At 62.5% G+C, this 22,716-nt stretch overlaps 1 protein-coding gene across 6 annotated transcripts in view; it reads right to left on the bottom strand.

Moving 5' to 3' along the window:
• The window catches only part of DNM2 (dynamin 2), a 51,383-nt gene that overhangs the window by 1,960 nt on the left and 26,707 nt on the right, over positions 1 to 22,716 (bottom strand). For 4 of the 6 annotated variants that reach the window (XM_090128898.1, XM_090128899.1, XM_090128902.1 and 1 more), the window contains 8 exons: positions 21,948 to 21,999; positions 20,438 to 20,449; positions 15,845 to 15,958; positions 12,381 to 12,490; positions 11,389 to 11,500; positions 9,140 to 9,304; positions 5,002 to 5,234; positions 1,465 to 1,719 (listed from right to left, as the gene is read on the bottom strand). In XM_090128898.1, the coding sequence (XP_089985024.1) occupies positions 1,465 to 1,719; positions 5,002 to 5,234; positions 9,140 to 9,304; positions 11,389 to 11,500; positions 12,381 to 12,490; positions 15,845 to 15,958; positions 20,438 to 20,449; positions 21,948 to 21,999 (1,053 nt within the window). The remainder of the gene's footprint in view (positions 1 to 1,464; positions 1,720 to 5,001; positions 5,235 to 9,139; positions 9,305 to 11,388; positions 11,501 to 12,380; positions 12,491 to 15,844; positions 15,959 to 20,437; positions 20,450 to 21,947; positions 22,000 to 22,716) is intronic. The other 2 variants (XM_090128901.1, XM_090128904.1) reach the window with 1 other exon arrangement.

Here is a 22,716-nt window from a genome sequence, read left to right as displayed (position 1 = left end):
CCCCCCAGAAATGGGGGTTCCATCCCCTCTGTAGGGCGCCAGCCCCCAACTATGGGGTCCAACCCCCTCTGTAGGGTACAGCCCCCCAGATGTGGGGGTCAATCCCCCCCTGGGATGCAGCCCCCCAAACATGGGGGCTCAATCCCCTCTGTTGGGTGCCAGCCCAAAATATGGGGGTGAAATCCCCTCTGTAGGGCACAGCCCCCAACTATGGGGGCTCAATCCTTTCTGTAGGGCGCAGCCCCCCAAATACGGGGTTCAATGCCCCCCCCGGGATGCAGCCCCCCACATATGGGGGTTCGACCCCCTCTGTAGGGCACAGCCCCCCAAATATGGGGGTTCAATCCCCCCCCCCGGGATGCAGCCCCCCAAATATGGGGGCTCAATCCCCCCCCCTGGGATGCAACCCCAGAAATATGGGGTTTAACCCCCTCTGTAGGGCGCAGCCCCCAACTATGGGGGTTCAATGCCCCCCCTGGGATGCAGCCCCCCACATATGGGGGTTCAATGCCCCCCCCCGGGATGCAGCCCCCCACATATGGGGGTTCAATGCCCCCCCCTGGGATGCAGCCCCACAAATATGGGGGTGAAATCCCCCCCTGGGATGCAGCCCCCCACATATGGGGGTTCAATGCCCCCCCCGGGATGCAGCCCCCACATATGGGGGTTCAATGCCCCCCCCCGGGATGCAGCCCCCCACATATGGGGGTTCAATGCCCCCCCCGGGATGCAGCCCCCCAAATACGGGGTTCAATGCCCCCCCCTGGGATGCAGCCCCCCAAATATGGGGGTTCAATCCCTTCTGTAGGGTGCAGCCCCCCAAATACGGGGTTCAACGCCCCCCCCTGGGATGCAGCCCCCCACATATGGGGGTTCGACCCCCTCTGTAGGGCACAGCCCCCAACTATGGGGGCTCAATCCCCCCCCCGGGATGCAGCCCCCCACATATGGGGGTTCAATGCCCCCCCCGGGATGCAGCCCCCCAAATATGGGGGTGAAATCCCCCCCCTGGGATGCAGCCCCCCACATATGGGGGTTCAATCCCCCCCCTGGGATGCAGCCCCCCACATATGGGGGTTCAATGCCCCCCCCGGGATGCAGCCCCCCACATATGGGGGTTCAATGCCCCCCCCGGGATGCAGCCCCCCAAATACGGGGTTCAATGCCCCCCTCTGGGATGCAGCCCCCCACATATGGGGGTTCAATGCCCCCCCCCGGGATGCAGCCCCCCACATATGGGGGCTCAATCCCCCCCCCGGGATGCAGCCCCCCACATATGGGGGTTCAATGCCCCCCCCCGGGATGCAGCCCCCCACATATGGGGGTTCGACCCCCTCTGTAGGGTGCAGCCCCCAACTATGGGGTTCAATGCCCCCCCCCGGGATGCAGCCCCCCACATATGGGGTTCAATGCCCCCCCCCGGGATGCAGCCCCCCACATATGGGTGCCCCCCCCCGTCCTTACCTGGGCACGCCGGGCGGGATGCCGGGGGGGACGCGTGCCGGCCGCGAGGGGATCTGGGGGGGGGCCGGGAAGGGGTCGTTGTTAGCAGCGAAGGCGTTGTGGGGTCCGGGCCGAAGGGGGATGGGGGGGGCGGCGAAGGCCGGGGGCCCCCCCGCGGGGATGGGCAGCAACGGCGGTCCTGGAGTCGGACCCCTGACGGCCGGGGGGCGGCCGGGGGGCAGAACGGCGGAGATGGGACGGCGCTGCGGGGGGGGGCTGCGGGGAGAGGGGGGGCAGAACGTCAGAACGGCGCTGAGACGCAAATGGGGGGGGCTGGGGGGGGTCAGAATGGCAGTGATATGTAAATGGGGGGGGTTGGGGGGGGGTTGGGGGGTCAGAACGGCACTGATATATAAATGGGGGGGTTGGGGGGGTCAGAATGGCAGTGATATGTAAATGGGGGGGTTGGGGGGGTCAGAATGGCAGTGATACATAAATGGGGGGGGTTGGGGGGGTCAGAATGGCACTGATATATAAATGGGGGGGGTTGGGGGGTCAGAATGGCACTGATAGAGAAATATGGGGGGGGGTTGGGGGGGTCAGAACGGCACTGATATATAAATGGGGGGGGTTGGGGGGGGGGTTGGGGGGTCAGAACGGCAGTGATACATAAATGGGGGGGTTGGGGGGGTCAGAACTGCATTGATACAGAAATATGGGGGGGGTTGGGGGGGTCAGAATGGCAGTGATATGTAAATGGGGGGGGTTGGGGGGGGGGTTGGGGGGTCAGAACGGCACTGATATATAAATGGGGGGGGTTGGGGGGGTCAGAATGGCAGTGATACAGAAATGGGGGGGGTTGGGGGGTCAGAACGGCAGTGATATATAAATGGGGGGGGTTGGGGGGGTCAGAACGGCAGTGATAGATAAATATGGGGGGGGGTTGGGGGGGTCAGAACTGCACTGATATATAAATGGGGGGGTTGGGGGGGGTCAGAACGGCAGTGATACATAAATGGGGGGGGTTGGGGGGGTCAGAATAGCAGTGATACAGAAATATGGGGGGGGGAGGTGGGGGGGGTCAGAACAGCAGTGATACAGAAATATGGGGGGGGTTGGAGGGGGGGTCAGAACAGCAGTGATACAGAAATATGGGGGGGGTGGAGGTGGAGGGGGGGTCAGAATGGTGCTGATATATAAATGGGGCGGGGGGGTTGGGGGGGTCAGAACGGCGCTGAGACACAAATGGGGGGGGGTTGGGGGGGGTCAGAACAGCAGTGATACACAAATGTGGGGGGGGGCTGGGGGGTCAGAATGGCACTGATAGAGAAATGTGGGGGGGGGAGTGGGAGGTGGAGGGGGGGTCAGAACAGCAGTGATACACAACTGTGGGGGGGGGTCAGTATGGTGCAGATAAATAACTGTGGGGTGGGGGGGGCGTGGGGAGCTGCGGGGGGGTCGGGTCTGAGCGACCATAAAGACCCGGATGTGGTTGGGTGGGGGGGGCTGTAAGGAAACGGCCCATAAAAGTGGGGTGGGGGGGTCAAATGTGGCCCCATAAAAACCACAGGAGTGGTTGGGGGGGGGGGGCATAAGGAAATGGGCCATAAAAGTGGGGTGGGGGGGGGAGGGGGGGTCAAATGTGGCCCCATAAAAACCACAGGAGTGGTTGGGGGGGTGGGGGGGCCATAAGGAAACGGGCCATAAAAGTGGGGTGGGGGGGGGTTGGGAAGGTCCTGGAAGGTCAACAAAGCACAGAAGGGTGGGGTGGGGTGGGGGGGGGGAGAAAATTTCAGGACCCCCCCCCAGAACCGTGGGGTGGGTTGGGTTGAGAGGAACCCAGCAGCCCCCCACCCTCACACCACCCTGTGCCCCCCAGCAGCCCCCCACCCACAGCCCTGTGCCCCTCCAGCCCCCCCCTCACAGCACCCCGTGCCCCCCCAGCAGCCCCCCACCCTCACACAGCTCTACGACCCCCAGCCCCTCCCCACCCTCACACACCGTTCCCCCCCACCCCACCTCTACGACCCCCACACGACCCCCCCCCCACCCTCACCTCTACGACCCCCCTACCCCCCCCATCCCCCCCCATCCCCACCCCTCTACGACCCCCACCCAGCCCCCTCACCCCCCCAGCTCTACGACCCCCCCCACCACCCTCAGCCCCCCACCTCTACGACCCCCCCCCAGCCCCACCCACCCCCACGACCCCCCCCCCCACCCTCACCCCCCCACCTCTGCGAACCCCCCCCACCCTCACCCCTCTGCGACCCCCCCACCTCCCCCCACCCTCACCCCTCTGCGACCCCCCCTACGCCCCCCACCTACCCCCACCTACCCCCACCCCCACCCCTCTGCGACCCCCCACCCCCACCCCTCTGCGACCCCCCACCCTCACCCCTCTGCGACCCCCCCCACCCCCCCCACCTCCCCCCACCCTCACCCCTCTGCGACCCCCCCCACCCCCCCCACCCTCACCCCTCTACGACCCCCCCCAGCCCCCCCACCCCCCCCACCCTCACCCCTCTACGACCCCCCCCCAGCCCCCCCACCCCCCCCACCCCTCTACGACCCCCCCCCAGCCCCCCCACCCCCCCCACCCCTCTACGACCCCCCCCCAGCCCCCCCACCCCCCCCACCCTCACCCCTCTGCAAAGCCGCCCGACCCCCCCCCACCCCCCCAACCTCTACGACCCCCACCTCTACGACCCCCCCCATCTACCCCCCCACCTTTACGACCCCCACCTCTACGACCCCCCCCACCCCCCCCCACCCTCACACCCCGTTCCCCCCCCACCCCTCTACGACCCCCCCCACCCCCCCCACCCTCACCCCTCTGCGAAGCCCCCCGACCCCCCCCACCCCCCCCACCTCTACGACCCCCCACCTTTACGACCCCCACCTCTACGACCCCCCCTACCCACCCCCCCTACCCTCACCCCTCTACGACCCCCCCCACCCACCCCCACCCCCCCCACCCTCACCCCTCTGCGAACCCCCCCCCTCTACGAACCCCCAGCCAGCCCCCCCACCCCACCCCTCTACGACCCCCAGCCAGCCCCCCCACCCAACCCCTCTACGACCCCCAGCCAGCCCCCCCACCCCCCCCACCCTCACCCCTCTGCGAACCCCCCCACCCCCCCCACCTTTACGACCCCCCCCCCACCCCCCACCCTCACACCCCGTTCCCCCCCCACCCCTCTACGACTCCCCTCCAACCCCCCCACGCCCCCCACCCCTCTACGACCCCCCACACCCCCCCCACCTCCCCCCTCTACGACCCCCCCACAGCCCCCACACCCCCCACACCCCTCTACGACCACCCCCAACCCCCCCCCCCACCTCTACGACCCCCCACCTCTACGGCCCCCCCCCCCACCCCCCCCACCTTTACGACCCACCCCCCCACCTTTACAACCCACCCCCCCCACCCCCCCCACCCCCCCACCTCTACGACCCCCCACCTTTACGACCCACCCCCCCACCCCCCCCACCTCTACGACCCCCCACCTCTACGACCCCCCGCCCCCACCCCCCATCCCCCCCCCCCCCCCCCACCTGTGCGCGGTGCCGGCCTGCAGCCACGTGTCGTCCACGGGCGGCGGCACCGGGGTGCTGACGGTGCTGGTGCTGATGTCGCCGATGATGGCGAGCGCCTCGCGCAGCGCCTGGTACATCCGCAGCACCTCCTCGCGCCGCTGCGCCTGCTCCGCTGACTCCTCCATCAGGCTGCTCTGGTCCGCCGACGAGTAGAGGAAGGCCAGCAGCTCCGAGTGGATGAAATCCTTGGTCTGGGGGCGGGGGAGAAATGGGGGGAGTCGGCATGGGGGAGGTTGGGGGGAAACGGGGGTGTGGGGTGAAGCAGACCGGCCTGATGGGGTAGGGATGGATGTAGGGGGAGCGCGTGGGGGGGGGTGTGACCCATGGAGGGATTGAAGCCCCATGGTTGGGGGCTGTGCCCTATAGAGGGGATGGAAGCCCCATGGTTGGGGGCTGTGACCCATGGAGGGATTGAAGCCCCATGTTTGAGGGATGTGCCCTATAGAGGGGATTGAAGCCCCATATTTGGGGGGCTGAGCCCAACAGAGGGGATGGAACCCCCATATATGGGGGGCTGTGACCCATGGAGGGACTGAAGCCCCATAGCTGGGGGGCTGCACTCTATGGGATTGAACCCCCATATTTGGGGGCTGTGACCCATGGAGGGATTGAAGCCCCATGGTTGGGGGCTGCACTCTATGGGATTGAACCCCCATATATGGGGGGCTGTGACCCATGGAGGGATTGAAGCCCCATGGTTGGGGGCTGTGCCCTATAGAGGGGATTGAAGCCCCATGGTTGGGGGCTGTGACCCATGGAGGGATTGAAGCCCCATGGTTGGGGGCTGTGCCCTATAGAGGGGATGGAAGCCCCATATTTGGGGGGCTGTGCCCTATAGAGGGGATTGAAGCCCCATGGTTGGGGGCTGCACTCTATGGGATTGAAACCCCATGGTTCAGGGGTTGTGCCCTATAGAGGGGATGGAAGCCCCATATCTGGGGGCTGTGACCCACGGAGGGATTGAAGCCCCATGGTTGGGGGCTGTGCCCTATAGAGGGGATTGAAGCCCCATGGTTGGGGGCTGTGACCCATGGAGGGATTGAAGCCCCATGTTTGAGGGATGTGCCCTATAGAGGGGATGGAAACCCCATATCCGGGGGACTGTGCCCTATAGAGGGGATTGAAGCCCCATGTTTGAGGGATGTGCCCTATAGAGGGGATGGAAGCCCCATATCTGGGGGGCTGTGACCCACGGAGGGATTGAAGCCCCATATATGGGGGGCTGTGACCCATGGAGGGATTGAAGCCCCATGGTTGGGGGCTGTGCCCTATAGAGGGGATGGAAGCCCCATGGTTGGGGGCTGTGACCCATGGAGGGATTGAAGCCCCATATCCGGGGGGCTGTGCCCTATAGAGGGGATTGAAGCCCCATGGTTGGGGGCTGCACTCTATGGGATTGAAACCCCATGGTTCAGGGGTTGTGCCCTATAGAGGGGATGGAAGCCCCATATCTGGGGGCTGTGACCCACGGAGGGATTGAAGCCCCATATATGGGGGGCTGTGCCCTATAGAGGGGATTGAAGCCCCATATCTGGGGGGCTGTGACCCATGGAGGGATTGAAACCCCATGGTTGGGGGCTGTGCCCTAGTGAGGGGATTGAAGCCCCATATCCGGGGGGCTGTGCCCTATAGAGGGGATTGAAGCCCCATATCTGGGGGGCTGTGACCCACGGAGGGATTGAAGCCCCATATCTGGGGGGCTGCACTCTATGGGATTGAACCCCCATGGTTGGGGGCTGTGACCCATGGAGGGATTGAAGCCCCATATCTGGGGGGCTGTGACCCACAGAGGGATTGAAGCCCCATATCTGGGGGGCTGTGCCCTATAGAGGGGATGGAACCCCCATATATGGGGGGCTGTGACCCACGGAGGGATTGAAGCCCCATGGTTGGGGGCTGTGCCCTATAGAGGGGATTGAAGCCCCATGGTTGGGGGCTGTGACCCATGGAGGGATTGAAGCCCCATATATGGGGGGATGTGCACTAGAAAGGGGATGGAAGCCCCATATATGGGGGGCTGTGACCCACGGAGGGATTGAAGCCCCATGGTTGGGGGGCTGCACTCTATGGGATTGAAACCCCATGTTTCGGGGGTTGTGCCCTATAGAGGGGATTGAACACCCATATATGGGGGCTGTGTCCCATGGAGGGATGGAAGCCCCATGTTTGGGGGCTGCACCCCATGGGAGGACTGAACCCCCATATTTGGGGGCTGTGACCCATGGAGGGATTGAAGCCCCATATCTGGGGGGATGTGCCCTATAGAGGGGATGGAACCCCCATATTTGGGGGGCTGCGCCCTAGAGAGGGGATTGAACCCCCATATTTGGGGGCTGTGACCCATGGGAGGATTGAATCCCCATATTTGGGGGGCTGCACCCCACAGAGGGGATTGAACCCCCATATTTGGGGGCTGAGCCCATGGGGGGATTGAACCCCCATGTTTGGGGGGTTGCACCCTATAGAGGGGGTGGAACCCCCTTATATGGGGGGCTGCCCCTCATGGGGGGATTGAGCCCCCATATTTGGGGGGCTGTGCCCTATAGAGGGGATTGAAGCCCCATATCTGGGGGGCTGTGACCTATAGAGGAGATGGAACCCCCATATTTGGGGGTCTGCACCCTACGGGGGGAGTTTCACCCTACAGAGAGCATTTTGCCCCCCACCTTTGGGGATTTCACCCTTATTTGGGGGCCGTGCGCCACCAAGGGGGGCTTTCACCCTCATGGGGGGATTGAACCCCATCTGTGGGGCTGTGGGTGATTTCACCCCATACATGGGGTTCCTCAGTCCTGAGGATCCCAAAGACCCCCAAAGCTCCCCAGGTTTTGGGGTTCCTCAGCCCTAAGGATCCCAAAGCTCCCCAGGGTTGGGGTCCCCCAGCCCTGAGGACCCCAAGGACCCCCAAAAAGCTCCCCAGGGTGGGGGTCCGCAGCCCCAAGGATCCCAAAGCTCCCAGGTTTGGGGTCCCCCAGCCCTGAGGACCCCAAGGACCCCCAAAAAGCTCCCCAGGGCGGGGGTCCGCAGCCCCAAGGATCCCAAAGCTCCCAGGTTTGGGGTCCCCCAGCCCTGAGGACCCCAAGGACCCCCAAAAAGCTCCCCAGGGCGGGGGTCCGCAGCCCCAAGGATCCCAAAGCTCCCCAGGTTTGGGGTCCCCCAGCCCTGAGGACCCCAAAGACCCACAAAGCTCCCCAGGTTTTAGTGTTCCTCAGCCCTAAGGATCCCAAAGCTCCCAGGTTTGGGGTCCCCCAGCCCTGAGGACCCCAAGGACCCCCAAAAAGCTCCCCAGGGCGGGGGTCCGCAGCCCTGAGGACCCCAAAGACCCCCAAAGCTCCCAGATTTGGGGTCCCTCAGCCTTGAGGACCCCAAAGACCCTCAAAGCTCCCCAGGCTTTGGGGTCCCCCAGCCCTGAGGACCCCAATGACCCCCAAAAAGCTCCCCAGGGCGGGGGTCCGCAGCCCCAAGGATCCCAAAGCTCCCAGGTTTGGGGTCCCCCAGCCCTGAGGACCCCAAGGACCCCCAAAAAGCTCCCCAGGGCGGGGGTCTGCAGCCCTGAGGACCCCAAAGACTCCCAAAGCTCCCAGGTTTTGGGGTCCCTCAGCCCTGAGGACCCCAAAGACCCCCAAAGCTCCCCAGGTTTTAGTGTTCCTCAGCCCTAAGGATCCCAAAGCTCCCCAGGTTTGGGGTCCCTCAGCCCTGAGGACCCCAAGGACCCCCAAAAAGCTCCCCAGGGCGGGGGTCCGCAGCCCTGAGGACCCCAAAGACCCCCAAAGCTCCCAGATTTGGGGTCCCTCAGCCTTGAGGACCCCAAAGACCCCCAAAGCTCCCCAGGCTTTGGGGTCCCCCAGCCCTGAAGATCCCAAGGACCCCCAAAAAGCTCCCCAGGGTGGGGGTCCGCAGCCCCAAGGATCCCAAAGCTCCCAGGTTTGGGGTCCCTCAGCCCTGAGGACCCGAAGGACCCCCAAAAAGCTCCCCAGGGCGGGGGTCCGCAGCCCCAAGGATCCCAAAGCTCCCAGGTTTGGGGTCCCCCAGCCCTGAGGACCCCAATGACCCCCAAAAAGCTCCCCAGGGCGGGGGTCCGCAGCCCCCCACTCACGTTGTTGATCATGAGGTGCATGATGGTCTTTGGCATGAGGTCGCGGATGGATTTGTTGATGATGGCCACGTAGGAATCCACCAGGTTGCGGATGGTCTCCACCTGGCGCTCCAGCTGCGGGTCCATGGAGAACGTGTTCTCCTGAGCGCCGTCCTCACTGTCCGTCTGGGGGGGGGACAGGGGGGGTCAGAGATGGGGGGGGGCTGAGGGGGCAAAGGTCACAGGGGGAGGGGTCATGGGGGGGGGGCAAAGCTGGGGGGGGGCTGAGGGGGAAAGGTCAGAGGGGGAAGGGTCATGGGGGGTGTCAAAGCTGGGGGGGTACAGGAGGGTCAGAGCTGGGGGGGCTGAGGGGGCAAAGGTCACAGGGGGAGGGGTCATGGGGGGGTCAAAGCTGGGGGGATACAGGGGGGTCAGAGATGGGGGGGGGCTGAGGGGGCAAAGGTCACAGGGGGAGGGGTCATGGGGGGGTCAAAGCTGGGGGGATACAGGGGGGTCAGAGCTGGGGGGGGGCTGAGGGGGCAAAGGTCACAGGGGGAGGGGTCACGGGGGTTCAGAGCTGGGGGGGTACGGGGGGGTCAAAGCTGGGGGGGTTGAGGGGGAAAGGTCACAGGGGAAGGGGTCATGGGGGGGTCAAAGCTGGGGGGATACAGGGGGGTCAGAGCTGGGGGGGCTGAGGGGGCAAAGGTCACAGGGGGAGGGGTCACGGGGGTTCAGAGCTGGGGGGGTACGGGGGGGTCAAAGCTGGGGGGGGGCTGAGGGGGAAAGGTCAGAGGGGAAGGGGTCATGGGGGGGTCAAAGCTGGGGGGGTACAGGGGGGGCTGAGGGGGCAAAGGTCACAGGGGTAGGGGTCACGGGGGGGGCAAAGCTGGGGGGATACAGGGGGGGCTGAGGGGAAAAGGTCACAGGGGGAGGGGTCACGGGGGGGTCAGAGCTGGGGGGGTATGGGGGGGTCACAGCTGGGGGGGCTGAGGGGGCAAAGGTCACAGGGGGAGGGGTCACAGGGGGGTCAGAGCTGGGGGGGGCTGAGGGGGAAAGGTCACAGGGGGAGGGGTCATGGGGGGGGACAAAGCTAGGGGGGTACAGGGGGGGTCAAAGCTGGGGGGCTGACAGGGCAAAGGTCACAGGGGGAGGGGTCACGGGGGGGGTTAAAGGAGTGGGGGGGCTGAGGGGGAAAGGTCAGAGGGGGAAGGGTCATAGGGGGGGGACAAAGCTGGGGGAGGTCAGAGCAGGAGGGCCGGAGCAGTGGGTCAGAGTGGGGGGGTGGGCTGAGAGGGGGGTTACAGGGGGAGGGGTCCGAGAGGGGGGGGCCAGAGCTGCAGGGGGGGGGTCAAAGCTGGGGGGGGCTGAGGGGGAAAGGTCACAGGGAGAGGGGTCACAGGGGGGGGCAAAACTGGGGGGTTGAGGGGGAAAGGTCACACGGGAAGGGGTCACGGGGGGGGCAAAGCTGGGGGGGTACAGGGGGGTCAGAGCTGGGGGGGCTGAGGGGGCAAAGGTCACAGGGGGAGGGGTCACGGGGGGGTCAGAGCTGGGGGGGTACAGGGGGGGCTGAGGGGGCAAAGGTCACAGGGGGAGGGGTCATGGGGGGGTCAGAGCTGGGGGGCTCAGAGGTGGGAAGGGGGGGTCAGAGCTGGGCAGCTGGGGTTTCAGAGCAGGAGAGGGGGGGGTCAGAGCTGGGGGGGTTCAGAGCAGGGGAGGGGTGGTCAGAGCTGGGGGGGGGTCAGAGCTGGGCAGCTGGGGTTTGAGAGCAGGAGGGAGGGGGGGTCAGAGCTGGGGGGGGGGGTCAGAGCTGGGCAGCTGGGGGGTCAAAGAAGGGGAGGGGGGGGTCAGAGCTGGGGAAGGGGGGTTTGAGAGCAGGAGAGGGGGGGGGGTCAGAGCTGGGGGGTTCAGAGCAGGGGAGGGGGGGTCAGAGCTGGGGGGGGTCAGAGCAGGGGAGGGGGGATCAGAGCTGGGGAGGGGGGGTCAGAGCTGGGCAGCTGGGGTTTGAGAGCAGGAGAGGGGGGGTTCAGAGCTGGGGGTGGTCAGAGCTGGGGGGGGTCAGAGCTGGGGGGGGGTCAGAGCTGGGGGGGGCCTCAGAGCAGGGGAGGGGGGGTTCAGAGCTGGGGGGGGTCAGAGCTGGGCAGCTGGGGTTTGAGAGCAGGAGAGGGGGGGGGGTGAGAGCTGGGGGGGTTCAGAGCAGGGGAGGGGGTTCAGAGCTGGAGGGGGGGGGCTCAGAGCTGGAGGGGGGGGGCTCAGAGCTGGGGGGGGCTCACCTGGTCCTTCTCGGGATACACCCCGGCCCGCAGGAACGACGCCTTCCAGCTGTCCACGTCCTCCTGCGAGTCGCACGCCAGCTCGATCTGACGGAGGTCCTTGTACACGTTCCTGGGGGGGGAAGGAGAGGGGTTGGGGGTTTGGGGGGAGAGGGGGCCCCACAGGGGGGGAGGGAACCCCATAGATAGCAAGGAAACCCCACAGAGAGCAAGGGAAGCCCATGGGGCAGGAGGGAACCCAAAAGGAGGTGAAGGAACCACACAGTAGGGGAAGGAACCCCATAGGGGGTGAGGGAACCCTATAGGGGGTGAGGGAACCCCACACTGGGGGAAAGAACCCCATAGGGGGTGAGGGAACCCCACAATAGGGGAGGAAACCCCACAGGGGGTGAGGGAACTTCAGAATGGGGTAGGGAACCCCATACAGAGCAAGGGAAACCCATGGTGGAGGAGGGAACCCAAAAGGAGTTGAAGGAACCCCGCAATAGGGGAAGGAACCTCATAGGGGGTGAGGGAACCCCACAGTGGGGGAGGAAACCCCACAATGGGGGAGGAAACCCCATAGGGGGTGAGGGAATCCCACAGAGAGCAAGGAAACCCCATGGTGGAGGAGGGAACCCAAAAGGAGGTAAAGGAACCCCGCAATAGGGGAAGGAACCCCACAATGGAGGAGAAAACCCCACAGTGGAGGAGAAAATCCTATAGAGAGCGAGGGAACCCCACAGAGAGCAAGGAAGCCCCACAGAGAGCAAGGAAACCCCACAGAGAGCAAGGAAACCCCACAACGGGGCAGGAAGGCCTGGTTTGGTGCAAAGAAAGCAAGGCTGGCCTCTGCCATCTCCACCCTCAGAAACCAAAGCCCCCTCCCCAAAACGTGGCAGTGCCTGAAAGCACGGAGGGCTCCCACCACAAACGGGGGACCCTAAGAACGGGGGGAGCCCACGGGACACAAGAGGGACCCCCACCCACCCCCCATCGGGACCCCCACGCACCGCTGCTCCGTGTTGAAGATGGCGAAGACGTGCTTGTTGGACATGAAGCCCTTCTCCACGTCCCGGATCTTCAGGTTGTCCAACGGCAGCATGTATTTCTTCTCCTTCTCCTGGGGGGGGAACTTCGTTAGTGGGGTCACAAAGGGATCCCCCCCCCCCCGCAGGGGCTCCAAAAGGATCCCAATGGGATCCCAAAAGGGTTCCAGGGGGAACGGAATGGGGGGTCCTAAAGGGATCGCCAAAAATGGGTGACAGGTGGAGTCCTGAGAAATCCTGAAAAGGTTTAATAGGATAAAATGGGGGTCCTAAAGGGATCACCAAAAATGGGTGACAGGTGGAGTCCTGAGAAATCCTGAAAAGGTTTAATAGGGATAGAATGGGGGTCCTAAAGGGATCACCAAAAATGGGTGACAGGTGGAGTCCTGACAAGTCCTAAAGAAGTTTAATAGGGATAAAACTGGGGTTCCTAAAGGGACCCCCCCCAAATAGGTAACAGATGGAGTCCTGACAAGTCCTAAAGGGGGTTAATAGGGATAAAATGGGGGGTCCTAAAGGGATCCCCCCAGTGGGTGACAAATGGAATCCTGACAAGTCCCAAAAGGAGTTAATAGGGATAAAATGGGGGTGCCTAAAGGGATCGCCAAAAATGGGTGACAGGTGGAGTCCTGAGAAATCCTGAAAAGGTTTAATAGGATAAAATGGGGGTCCTAAAGGGATCACCAAAAATGGGTGACAGGTGGAGTCCTGAGAAATCCTGAAAAGGTTTAATAGGATAAAATGGGGGTCCTAAAGGGATGCCCCCCCAGATGGGTGACAAATGGAGTCCTGACAAGTCCTAAAGGGGGTTAATAGGGATAAAATGGGGGTCCTAAAGGGATCACCAAAAATGGGTGACAGATGGAGTCCTGAGAAATCCCAAAAAGGTTTAATAGGGATAAAACTGGGGGTCCTAAAGGGATCCCCCCCCAGATGGGTGACAAATGGAGCCCTGACAAGTTCTAAAGAAGTTTAATAGGATAAAATGGGGGTCCTAAAGGGATCCCTCCCAGTGGGTGACAAATGGAGTCCTGACAAGTCCTGAAGGGGGTTAATAGGGATAACATGGGGGTCCTAAAGGGATCGCCAAAAATGGGTAACAGATGGAGTCCTGACAAGTCCTAAAGGGGGTTAATAGGGATAAAACTGGGGGTCCTAAAGGGATCGCCAAAAATGGGTGACAAATGGAGTCCTGAGAAATCCCGAAAAGGTTTAATAGGATAAAATGGGGGTCCTAAAGGGATCACCAAAAATGGGTGACAGATGGAGTCCTGACAAGTCCTAAAGGGGTTTAATAGGGATTAAATGGGGGGTCCTAAAGGGATCCCCCCCAGTGGGTAACAGATGGAGTCCTGACAAGTCCTAAAGAATTTTAATAGGATAAAATTAGGGTTCCTAAAGGGATCCCCCCCAAATGGAACAAATGGAGTCCTGACAAGTCCTAAAGAAGCTTAATAGGATAAAATGGGGGGTCCTAAAGGGATCCCCCTCCAAATGGAACAAATGGAGTCCTGACAAGTCCTAAAGAAGCTTAATAGGATAAAATGGGGGGTCCTAAAGGGATCCCCCATATGGGTAACAGATGGAATCCTGACAAGTCCCAAAAGGGGGTTAATAGGGATAAAATGGGGGATCCTAAAGGGATCCCCCCCAAAAGGGTAACAAATGGAATGCTGAGAAATCCCAAAAAGGTTTAATAGGGATAAAACTGGGGGTCCTAAAGGGATCCCCCCCCAGATGGGTGACAAATGGAGTCCTGACAAGTCCTAAAGGGGTTTAATAGGGATAAAATGGGGGGTCCTAAAGGGATCCCCCCCAGTGGGTGACAGGTGGAGTCCTGAGAAATCCCAAAAAGGTTTAATAGGGATAAAACTAGGGTTCCTAAAGGGATCCGCCCCCAAATGGAACAAATGGAGTCCTGGCAAGTCCTGAAGGGGTTTAATAGGGATAAAATGGGGGTCCTAAAGGGATCACCAAAAATGGGTGACAGGTGGAGTCCTGACAAGTCCCAAAAGGGGGTTAATAGGGATAAAATGGGGGTACTAAAGGGATCCCCCCCAAATAGGTAACAGATGGAGTCCTGACAAGGCCCAAAAGGGGGTTAATAGGGATAACATGGGGGTCCTAAAGGGATCCCCCCCAAATAGGTAACAGATGGAGTCCTGACAAGGCCCAAAAGGGGGTTAATAGGGATAAAATGGGGGTCCTAAAGGGATCGCCAAAAATGGGTAACAGATGGAATCCTGACAAGTCCCAAAAGGGTTTAATAGGGATAAAATGGGGGGTCCTAAAGGGATCCCCCCCAAATAGGTAACAGATGGAGTCCTGACAAGTCCTAAAGGGGGTTAATAGGGATAAAATGGGGGTCCTAAAGAGGTTCCAGCACAGAGATCCCAGGGGTGACAAAGGGGATTTGGGATCTCAAAGGGATTTGGGATCTCAAAGGGGTTCCAGCACAGGGATCCCAGAGGTGACAAAGGGGATTTCGGATCTCAAAGGGATTTGGGATCTCAAAGGGGTTCCAGCACAGGGATCCCAGAGGCGACAAAGGGGATTTGGGATCTCAAAGGAGTGACAAAGGGGATCTGGGATCTCAAAGGGGTTCCAGCACAGGGATCCCAGGGGTGACAAAGGGGATTTGGGATCTCAAAGGGGTAACAAAGGGGATTTGGGATCTCAAAGGAGTGACAAAGGGGATTTGGGATCTCAAAGGGGTTCCAGCACAGGGATCCCAGGGGTAACAAAGGGGATTTGGGATCCCAGAGGTGACAAAGGGGATTCCAGCACAGGGATCCCAGGGGTGACAAAGGGGATTTGGGATCTCAAAGGGGTTCCAGCACAGGGATCCCAGGGGCGACAAAGGGGATTTGGGATCCCAGAGGTGACAAAGGGGATCTGGGATCTCAAAGGGGTGACAACGGGGATCTGGGATCTCAAAGGAGTGACAAAGGGGATCTGGGATCTCAAAGGGGTGACAAAGGGGATTTGGGATCTCAAAGGGGTGACAAAGGGGATCTGGGATCTCAAAGGGGTAACAAAGGGGATTTGGGATCTCAAAGGGGTTCCAGCACAGGGATCCCAGGGGTGACAAAGGGGATTTGGGATCTCAAAGGGGTAACAAAGGGGATCTGGGATCTCAAAGGGGTTCCAGCACAGGGATCCCAGGGGCGACAAAGGGGATTTGGGATCCCAGAGGTGACAAAGGGGATTTGGGATCTCAAAGGGGTTCCAGCACAGGGATCCCAGGGGCGACAAAGGGGATTTGGGATCCCAGAGGTGACAAAGGGGATCTGGGATCTCAAAGGGGTGACAACGGGGATCTGGGATCTCAAAGGAGTGACAAAGGGGATCTGGGATCTCAAAGGGGTGACAAAGGGGATCTGGGATCTCAGAGGGGTGACAAAGGGGATCTGGGATCCCGGCCTCACCTCCTCATCCTTGTACCAGGAGAGCGACTCGGCCGTGAGCACGAACCAGTACTCCTTGGAGCCGCCCTTCATGATGCTGATGTTGTTGATGGTCAGCCAGCCCCTGCGGATCACCTGCGGCGCGTGGGGCGACGGCGCCGTTATGGGGCAGCCTCGGCCCCCAGCCCCCCCCCCCCACCCACTCAGCCCCCCACCCCGACCCCCACCCACTGCCCCGCCGCCAGCGCAAGCGCATGGATCCCAACAGCCCGTGGAGGAGGTGGTGGATCCCGATCCCCCATGGAGGAGTTGGTGGATCCCGATCCATCCAGGAGGAGGTGGTGGATCCCAATCCCTCCAGGAAGGAGTTGGTGGATCCCAATCCCCCATGGAGGAGTTGGTGGATCCCGATCCATCCAGGAAGGAGTTGGTGGATCCCAATCCCCCATGGAGGAGTTGGTGGATCCCGATCCATCCAGGAAGGAGTTGGTGGATCCCAATCCCTTCAGGAGGAGTTGGTGGATCCCAATCCCCCATGGAGGAAATTGTGGATCCCAATCCATCCAGGAGGAGGTGGTGGATCCCGATCCCCCATGGAGGAGTTGGTGGATCCCGATCCATCCAGGAGGAGGTGGTGGATCCCAATTCATCCAGGAGGAGTTGGTGGATCCCAATCCCTTCAGGAGGAGTTGGTGGATCCCAATTCCTCCAGGAGGAGGTGGTGGATCCCAATCCCCCATGGAGGAAATTGTGGATCCCAATCCATCCAGGAAGGAGTTGGTGGATCCCAATCCCTCCAGGAATGAGTTGGTGGATCCCAATCCCCCATGGAGGAGTTGGTGGATCCCAATCCATCCAGGAGGAATTGGTGGATCCCAACAACCCATGGAGAAGTTGGTGGATCCCAATCCCTCCAGGAAGGAGTTGGTGGATCCCAATGCCTCCAGAAAGGTGTTAGTGGATCCCAATCTCCATGGAGGAGTTGATGGATCCCAACAACCCATGGAGGAATTGGTGGATCCCAATCCCTCCAGGAAGGAGTTGGTGGATCCCAATGCCTCCAGAAAGGTGTTAGTGGATCCCAATCTCCATGGAGGAGTTGATGGATCCCAACAACCCATGGAGGAATTGGTGGATCCCAATCCCTCCAGGAAGGAGTTGGTGATCCCAACAACCCATGGAGGAGTTGGTGGATCCCAATCCATCCAGGCAGGTGTTGGTAGATCCCAAACCCTCCAGAAAGGTGTTGGTGGATCCCAATCCCCCATGGAGGAGCTGCTGGATCCCAATCCCTCCAGCACAGAGCTGGTGGATCCCAATCCCTCCAGCACGGAGCTGGTGGATCCCAATCCCCCAGGAAGAAGCAGGTGGATCCCAAGGACAGCGTGGGCAGGAGGGCAGGACCCCCAGAAGCCCCCAGACCCCGCGATGCTCCCCCACAGCCACCGCCCAGCCCCACACCGCACCGTGAGCCGACACAACCCAACACCAACAGCAGCCCCACAACAGCCAGCCCCACAACAGCCCCACAACAGCCCCACAACAGCTGCTGGGGGTCCCTGCAGCCCCGTGGAGGAAAACAGAGCTGACGGCAAGGGGCACAGCACAAATTATTGGGGGGTGCGCTGAGACCCAGCAGTGCCCCCCTGTTGTGGGGACAGCTCACGTCCCACCTTCCTTCCGTGACCCCAGAGGATCTCGGGGGGTTGGGGAGCCCCTACAGAACCCTATGGGATCTCTGGGGTGTCGGGGAGCCCCTACAGAACCCTATAGGATCTCTGGGGCGTTGGGGAACCCCTACAGAACCCTATGGGATCTGTGGGGCGTTGGGGAGCACCTACAGAACCCTATGGGATCTGTGGGGCGTTGGGGAACCCCTACAGAACCCTATGGGATCTCCGGGGTGTTAGGGAACCCCTACAGAACCCTATGGGATCTCTGGGGTGTCAGGGAGCCCCTACAGAACCCTATAGGATCTCTGGGGCGTTGGGGAACCCCTACAGAACCCTATGGGATCTGTGGGGCGTTGGGGAGCACCTACAGAACCCTATGGGATCTGTGGGGCGTTGGGGAACCCCTACAGAACCCTATGGAATCTCTGGGGTGTTGGGGAACCCCTACAGAACCCTATGGGATCTCTGGGGTGTTGGGGAGCCCCTGCAGAACCCTATGGGATCTGTGGGGCATTGGGGAGCCCCTGCAGAACCCTATAGGATCTGTGGGGTGTTGGGGAGCCCCTGCAGAACTCCATAGGGCCTCTGGGGCGTTGAGCAACCCCTACAGAATCCTAAAAGATCTCTGGGACGTTGGGGGACACCTACAGAACCCTATAGAATCTCTGGGGCGTTGGGGGACCCCAACCTCCAGCACCCTGTAGGATCTCAAGGGGAACCCAACCTCCGGCTCCCTATAGGATCTCGAGGGGAACCCAACCTCCAGCACCCTATAGGATCTCTGGGGCGTTGGGGAACCACTACAAAACCCTATAGGATCTCTGGGGCATTGGGGAACCGCTACAAAACCCTATAGGATCTCTGGGGCATTGGGGGACCCCAACCTCCAGCACCTATAGGATCTCTAGGGGACCCCAACCTCCAGCTCCCTGTAGGATCTGTAGGGGAACCCAACCTCCAGCACCCTATAGGATCTCTAGGGGACCCCAACCTCCAGCCCCCTGTAGGATCTGTAGGGGACCCCAACCTCCTGCACCCTATAGGATCTGTAGGGGAACCCAACCTCCTGCACCCTATAGGATCTGTAGGGGACCCCAACCTCCGGCTCCCTATAGGATCTGTAGGGGACCCCACCCTCCGGCTCCCTATAGGATCTTTGGGGCGCTGGGGGTCCCACCCTCCCCTCCCCTGTGCGGGGCTGGGTGCGGGGCTGGGTGCGGGGCTGGGTGCGGGGCTGGGTGCGGGGCTGGGTGCGGGGCTGGGTGCGGGGCTGGGTGCGGATGGGAGCCGTGGTTAAAGCAGAGAGGAGCAGAGCGGGGCCGTGGCGCTGCAGGCTTTGGGGCCGGGCTGCGGCCGGAGCCACACCAGGATCCCCTGTTAGTGGGACAGACACACGGACAGCTCGGCAGGTCAGCGGGGGGGGTGGAGGGTTGGAGCCCCACAATTAAGGCACTGTGACAGGATTTTGGGGGGGGTTTCCCATCTGCAGGCCCGGTTTGGGGTGGGGGCTGGGTGCCATCTGTTATGGGATGGGTGGTGGGACAGACACACGGACAGCTCGGCACGCCAGCGGAGGGGGGGGAGGGTTGGAGCCCCACAATTAAGGCACTGAATGGATTTTGGGGGGGGTTTCCCATCTGCAGGCCCGGTTTGGGGCTGGGTGCCATCAGTTATGGGATGGGTGGTGGGACAGACACACGGACAGCTCGGCACGCCAGCGGGGGGGAGGGGGGTTGGAGCCCCACAATTAAGGCACTGAGAGAGGATTTTGGGGGGGGGTTTCCCACCTGCAGGCCCTGGTTGGGGCGGGGGCTGGGCGCCATCCGGTGTGGGATGGGTGGTGGGACAGACACACGGACAGCTCAGCACGTCAGCAGGGGGGGGGGAGGTTTGGAGCCCCACAATTAAGGCACTGAATGGATTTTGGGGGGGTTTTCCCATCTGCAGGCCCGGTTTGGGGCGGGGGCTGGGCGCCACCTGTTATGGGATGGGTGGTGGGACAGACACACGGACAGCTCGGCACGCCAGCGGGGGGGGGGGTTGGAGCCCCACAATTAAGGCACTGAATGGATTTTGGGGGGGGGGTTCCCACCTGCAGGCCCGGTTTGGGGCGGGGGCTGGGCGCCACCTGTTATGGGATGGGTGGTGGGACAGACACACGGACAGCTCGGCACGCCAGCGGGGGGGGGGGTTGGAGCCCCACAATTAAGGCACTGAATGGATTTTGGCGGGGGGTTTCCCACCTGCAGGCCCGGTTTGGGGCTGGGCGCCACCTGTTATGGGATGGGTGGTGGGACAGACACACGGACAGCTCGGCACGCCAGCGGGGGGGGGAGGGTTGGAGCCCCACAATTAAGGCACTGAGAGAGGATTTTGGGGGGGGGTTCCCATCTGCAGGCCTGGTTTGGGGCGGGGGCTGGGTGCCATCTGTTATGGGATGGGTGGTGGGACAGACACACGGACAGCTCGGCACGCCAGCAGGGGGGGGGGGAGGGTTGGAGCCCCACAATTAAGGCACTGAGAGAGGATTTTGGGGGGGGGTTTCCCACCTGCAGGCCCTGGTTGGGGCGGGGGCTGGGCGCCATCCGGTGTGGGATGGGTGGTGGGACAGACACACGGACAGCTCGGCAGGTCAGCGGGGGGGGGGAGGGTTGGAGCCCCACAATTAAGGCGCTGGGAGAGGATTTTGGGGGGGGGGTTTCCCACCTGCAGGCCCGGTTTGGGGCGGGGGCTGGGCGCCACCTGTTATGGGATGGGTGGGTGGGTGGGGATGGAACAAAACTGGGGTGAATCGGGGCCGATTTGGGGCTGGGTGCCTCCAGGCTTTAATTGTGGGGCTCCGCCCGGCGCTGTGCAGCACGGCAGGGAAAGGAGCCCGGCCGCAATGGGGTGCTGTGATTTGGGGGGGGGGCTCAGCACGGCCCCCCCCCTGGGTACTTACCAGGATCTCACCCTTATGGTGCGAAAAATTAAGGGGGGTGGGGGGGAGCGGGAGGAGGAGGAGACAGAAAGAGGGGTGGGAGGGGGGAAAGGGGGGGGAGAAGGGAGCGGGAAGCACGGAAATGGTGGGAAAAAAGCAGAAAAACAGCAAAAGAAAAAGTGACATGCGATTAATGACAATCAGTGCCGTTAATGATTCATCGCAGCGCCGCCTAACGAGCGGGGGGGGGGGGGCGGCGGAGGATGTGGGGGGGCACGAAGCCCCCCCCCCCCTCCCCGTGGGGCTCAGCTCCCACCTCCGGGCCACCACACGAAGGGGCGCTGGGTCCCAAATCCCCCCCAGGATGGGGTGGGTGGGTGGATCCCAGGCCTTCCAAGGAATTTGGTGGATCCCAAACCCTCCAGGAAGGAGTTGGAGGATCCCAAATCTCCCCAGAGAGGAGCTGGTGGATCCCAGTGCCTCCAGAAGGGAGCTGATGGATCCCAGCCCTTCCATGATGGAGCTCACAGATCCCAGTCCCTCCAAGGAGTTGGTGGATCCCAAATCTCCCGGGGGAGAGTCGGTGGATCCCAGCAGTCCCAGAAGGGAGCTGATGGATCCCAGCACCTCCAAGAAGGAGTTGGAAGATCCCAAATCCCCTCAGGAAGGCGCGGGTGGATCCCAGCACCTCCGAAGGAGAGCAGATGGATCCCAGCCTCTCTAAGAGAGAGCTGATGGATCCCAACCCTTCCAAGAAGGAGTTGCAGGATCCCAAATCCACCCAGGAAGGTGCTGATGGATCCCAGCACCCCCAGGAGAGAGCTGATGGATCCCAGCACCTCCAAGAAGGAGTTGGAAGATCCCAAATCCCCTCAGGAAGGAGCTGGTGGATCCCAGCACCTCCAGAAGAGAGCTGGTGGATCCCAGCACCTCCAAGAAGGAGTTGGAAGATCCCAAATCCCCTCAGGAAGGAGCTGGTGGATCCCAGCCCCTCCAGGAGAGAGCTGATGGATCCCAACCCCTCCGAAGGAGAGCTGATGGATCCCAGCACCTCCAAGAAGGAGTTGGAGGATCCCAAATCCCCCTAGGAAGGCACTGGTAGATCCCAGCCCCTCCAGGAGAGAGCTGATGGATCCCAGCCCCTCCAAGAAGGAGTTGCAGGATCCCAAATCCACCCAGGAAGGTGCTGATGGATCCCAGCCCCTCCAAGAGAGAGCTGATGGATCCCAGCCCCTCCGAAGGAGAGCTGATGGATCCCAGCACCTCCAAGGAGTTGCAGGATCCCAAATGCCCCCATGAAGGCGCTGGTGGATCCCAGCCCCTCCAGGAGAGAGCTGATGGATCCCAGCACCTCCAAGAAGGAGTTGGAAGATCCCAAATCCCCTCAGGAAGGAGCTGGTGGATCCCAGCACCTCCAAGAAGGAGTTGGAAGATCCCAAATCCCCCCATGAAGGCGCTGGTGGATCCCAGCCCCCCCAGGCCGACACGGGGGGCTCCCAATCCCAGGTCCCCGCTCCCCCCAGGGCCGTACCTGGTTGGGCACGGCGCGCTTCTTGTTGGCCTGCGTGCTCCGCTGCTGGGCGCTGCAAGGGGAGAGGAGGGGGGCTGAGGGCCGGCGGAGCACAGCGGGGCCGTGCACAACCCGGGGTGTGGAAGCCCAGCGGGCACCAGGAGGGCGCTCACAACCACGTGCAAGGAGGAGCACAGCGGGGCGGCTTTTGCACACGCAGACACACGCGCAGCCACGGCGACGTCAGCACAAAACACCACCGTCCACCCCCTGCGCTCACGGAGGAGCGGCGCCCATCTGGGGGGGGGGTTCTCCTGTCGCCCCACGGCACGAGACCCCCTAATCTGGGCTGGGGGGGTGAGGGGGGGTGAGGGGATGGGGACAGCGCAGCTCCTTCCCTGCCACGCAGCCCTGCGGTCCCAAAGGCTTCTTCCACCCCACCCCACAACTCCCTTCCAGCCCCACGCTCCTCTCCATTCCCAGCCCCACACTCCTCTCCATTCCCACCCCACGCCTCCCTCCGTTCCCAGCCCCACGCTTCTCTCCGTTCCCAGCCCCACGCTTCTCTCCATTCCCACCCCAACCTCCCTTCCAGCCCCACGCCCCTCTCCCTCCCCAGCCCCATGCCCCTCTCCCTCCCCAGCCCCACGCCCCTCTCCCTCCCCAGCCCCACGCCCCTCTCCCTCCCCAGCCCCACGCCCCTCTCCCTCCCCAGCCCCACGCTCCTCTCCCTCCCCAGCCCCACGCCCCTCTCCCTCCCCAGCCCCACGCCCCTCTCCCTCCCCAGCCC

The sequence above is a fragment of the Phasianus colchicus genome, chromosome 34, assembly GCF_987193195.1.
Source record: "Phasianus colchicus chromosome 34, bPhaCol1.hap1.1, whole genome shotgun sequence".
Classification (NCBI taxonomy): Eukaryota; Metazoa; Chordata; class Aves; order Galliformes; family Phasianidae; genus Phasianus; species Phasianus colchicus.
Note: the sequence above shows the minus strand (reverse complement) of the source record. Positions and strands in the feature narration are given on the sequence as shown.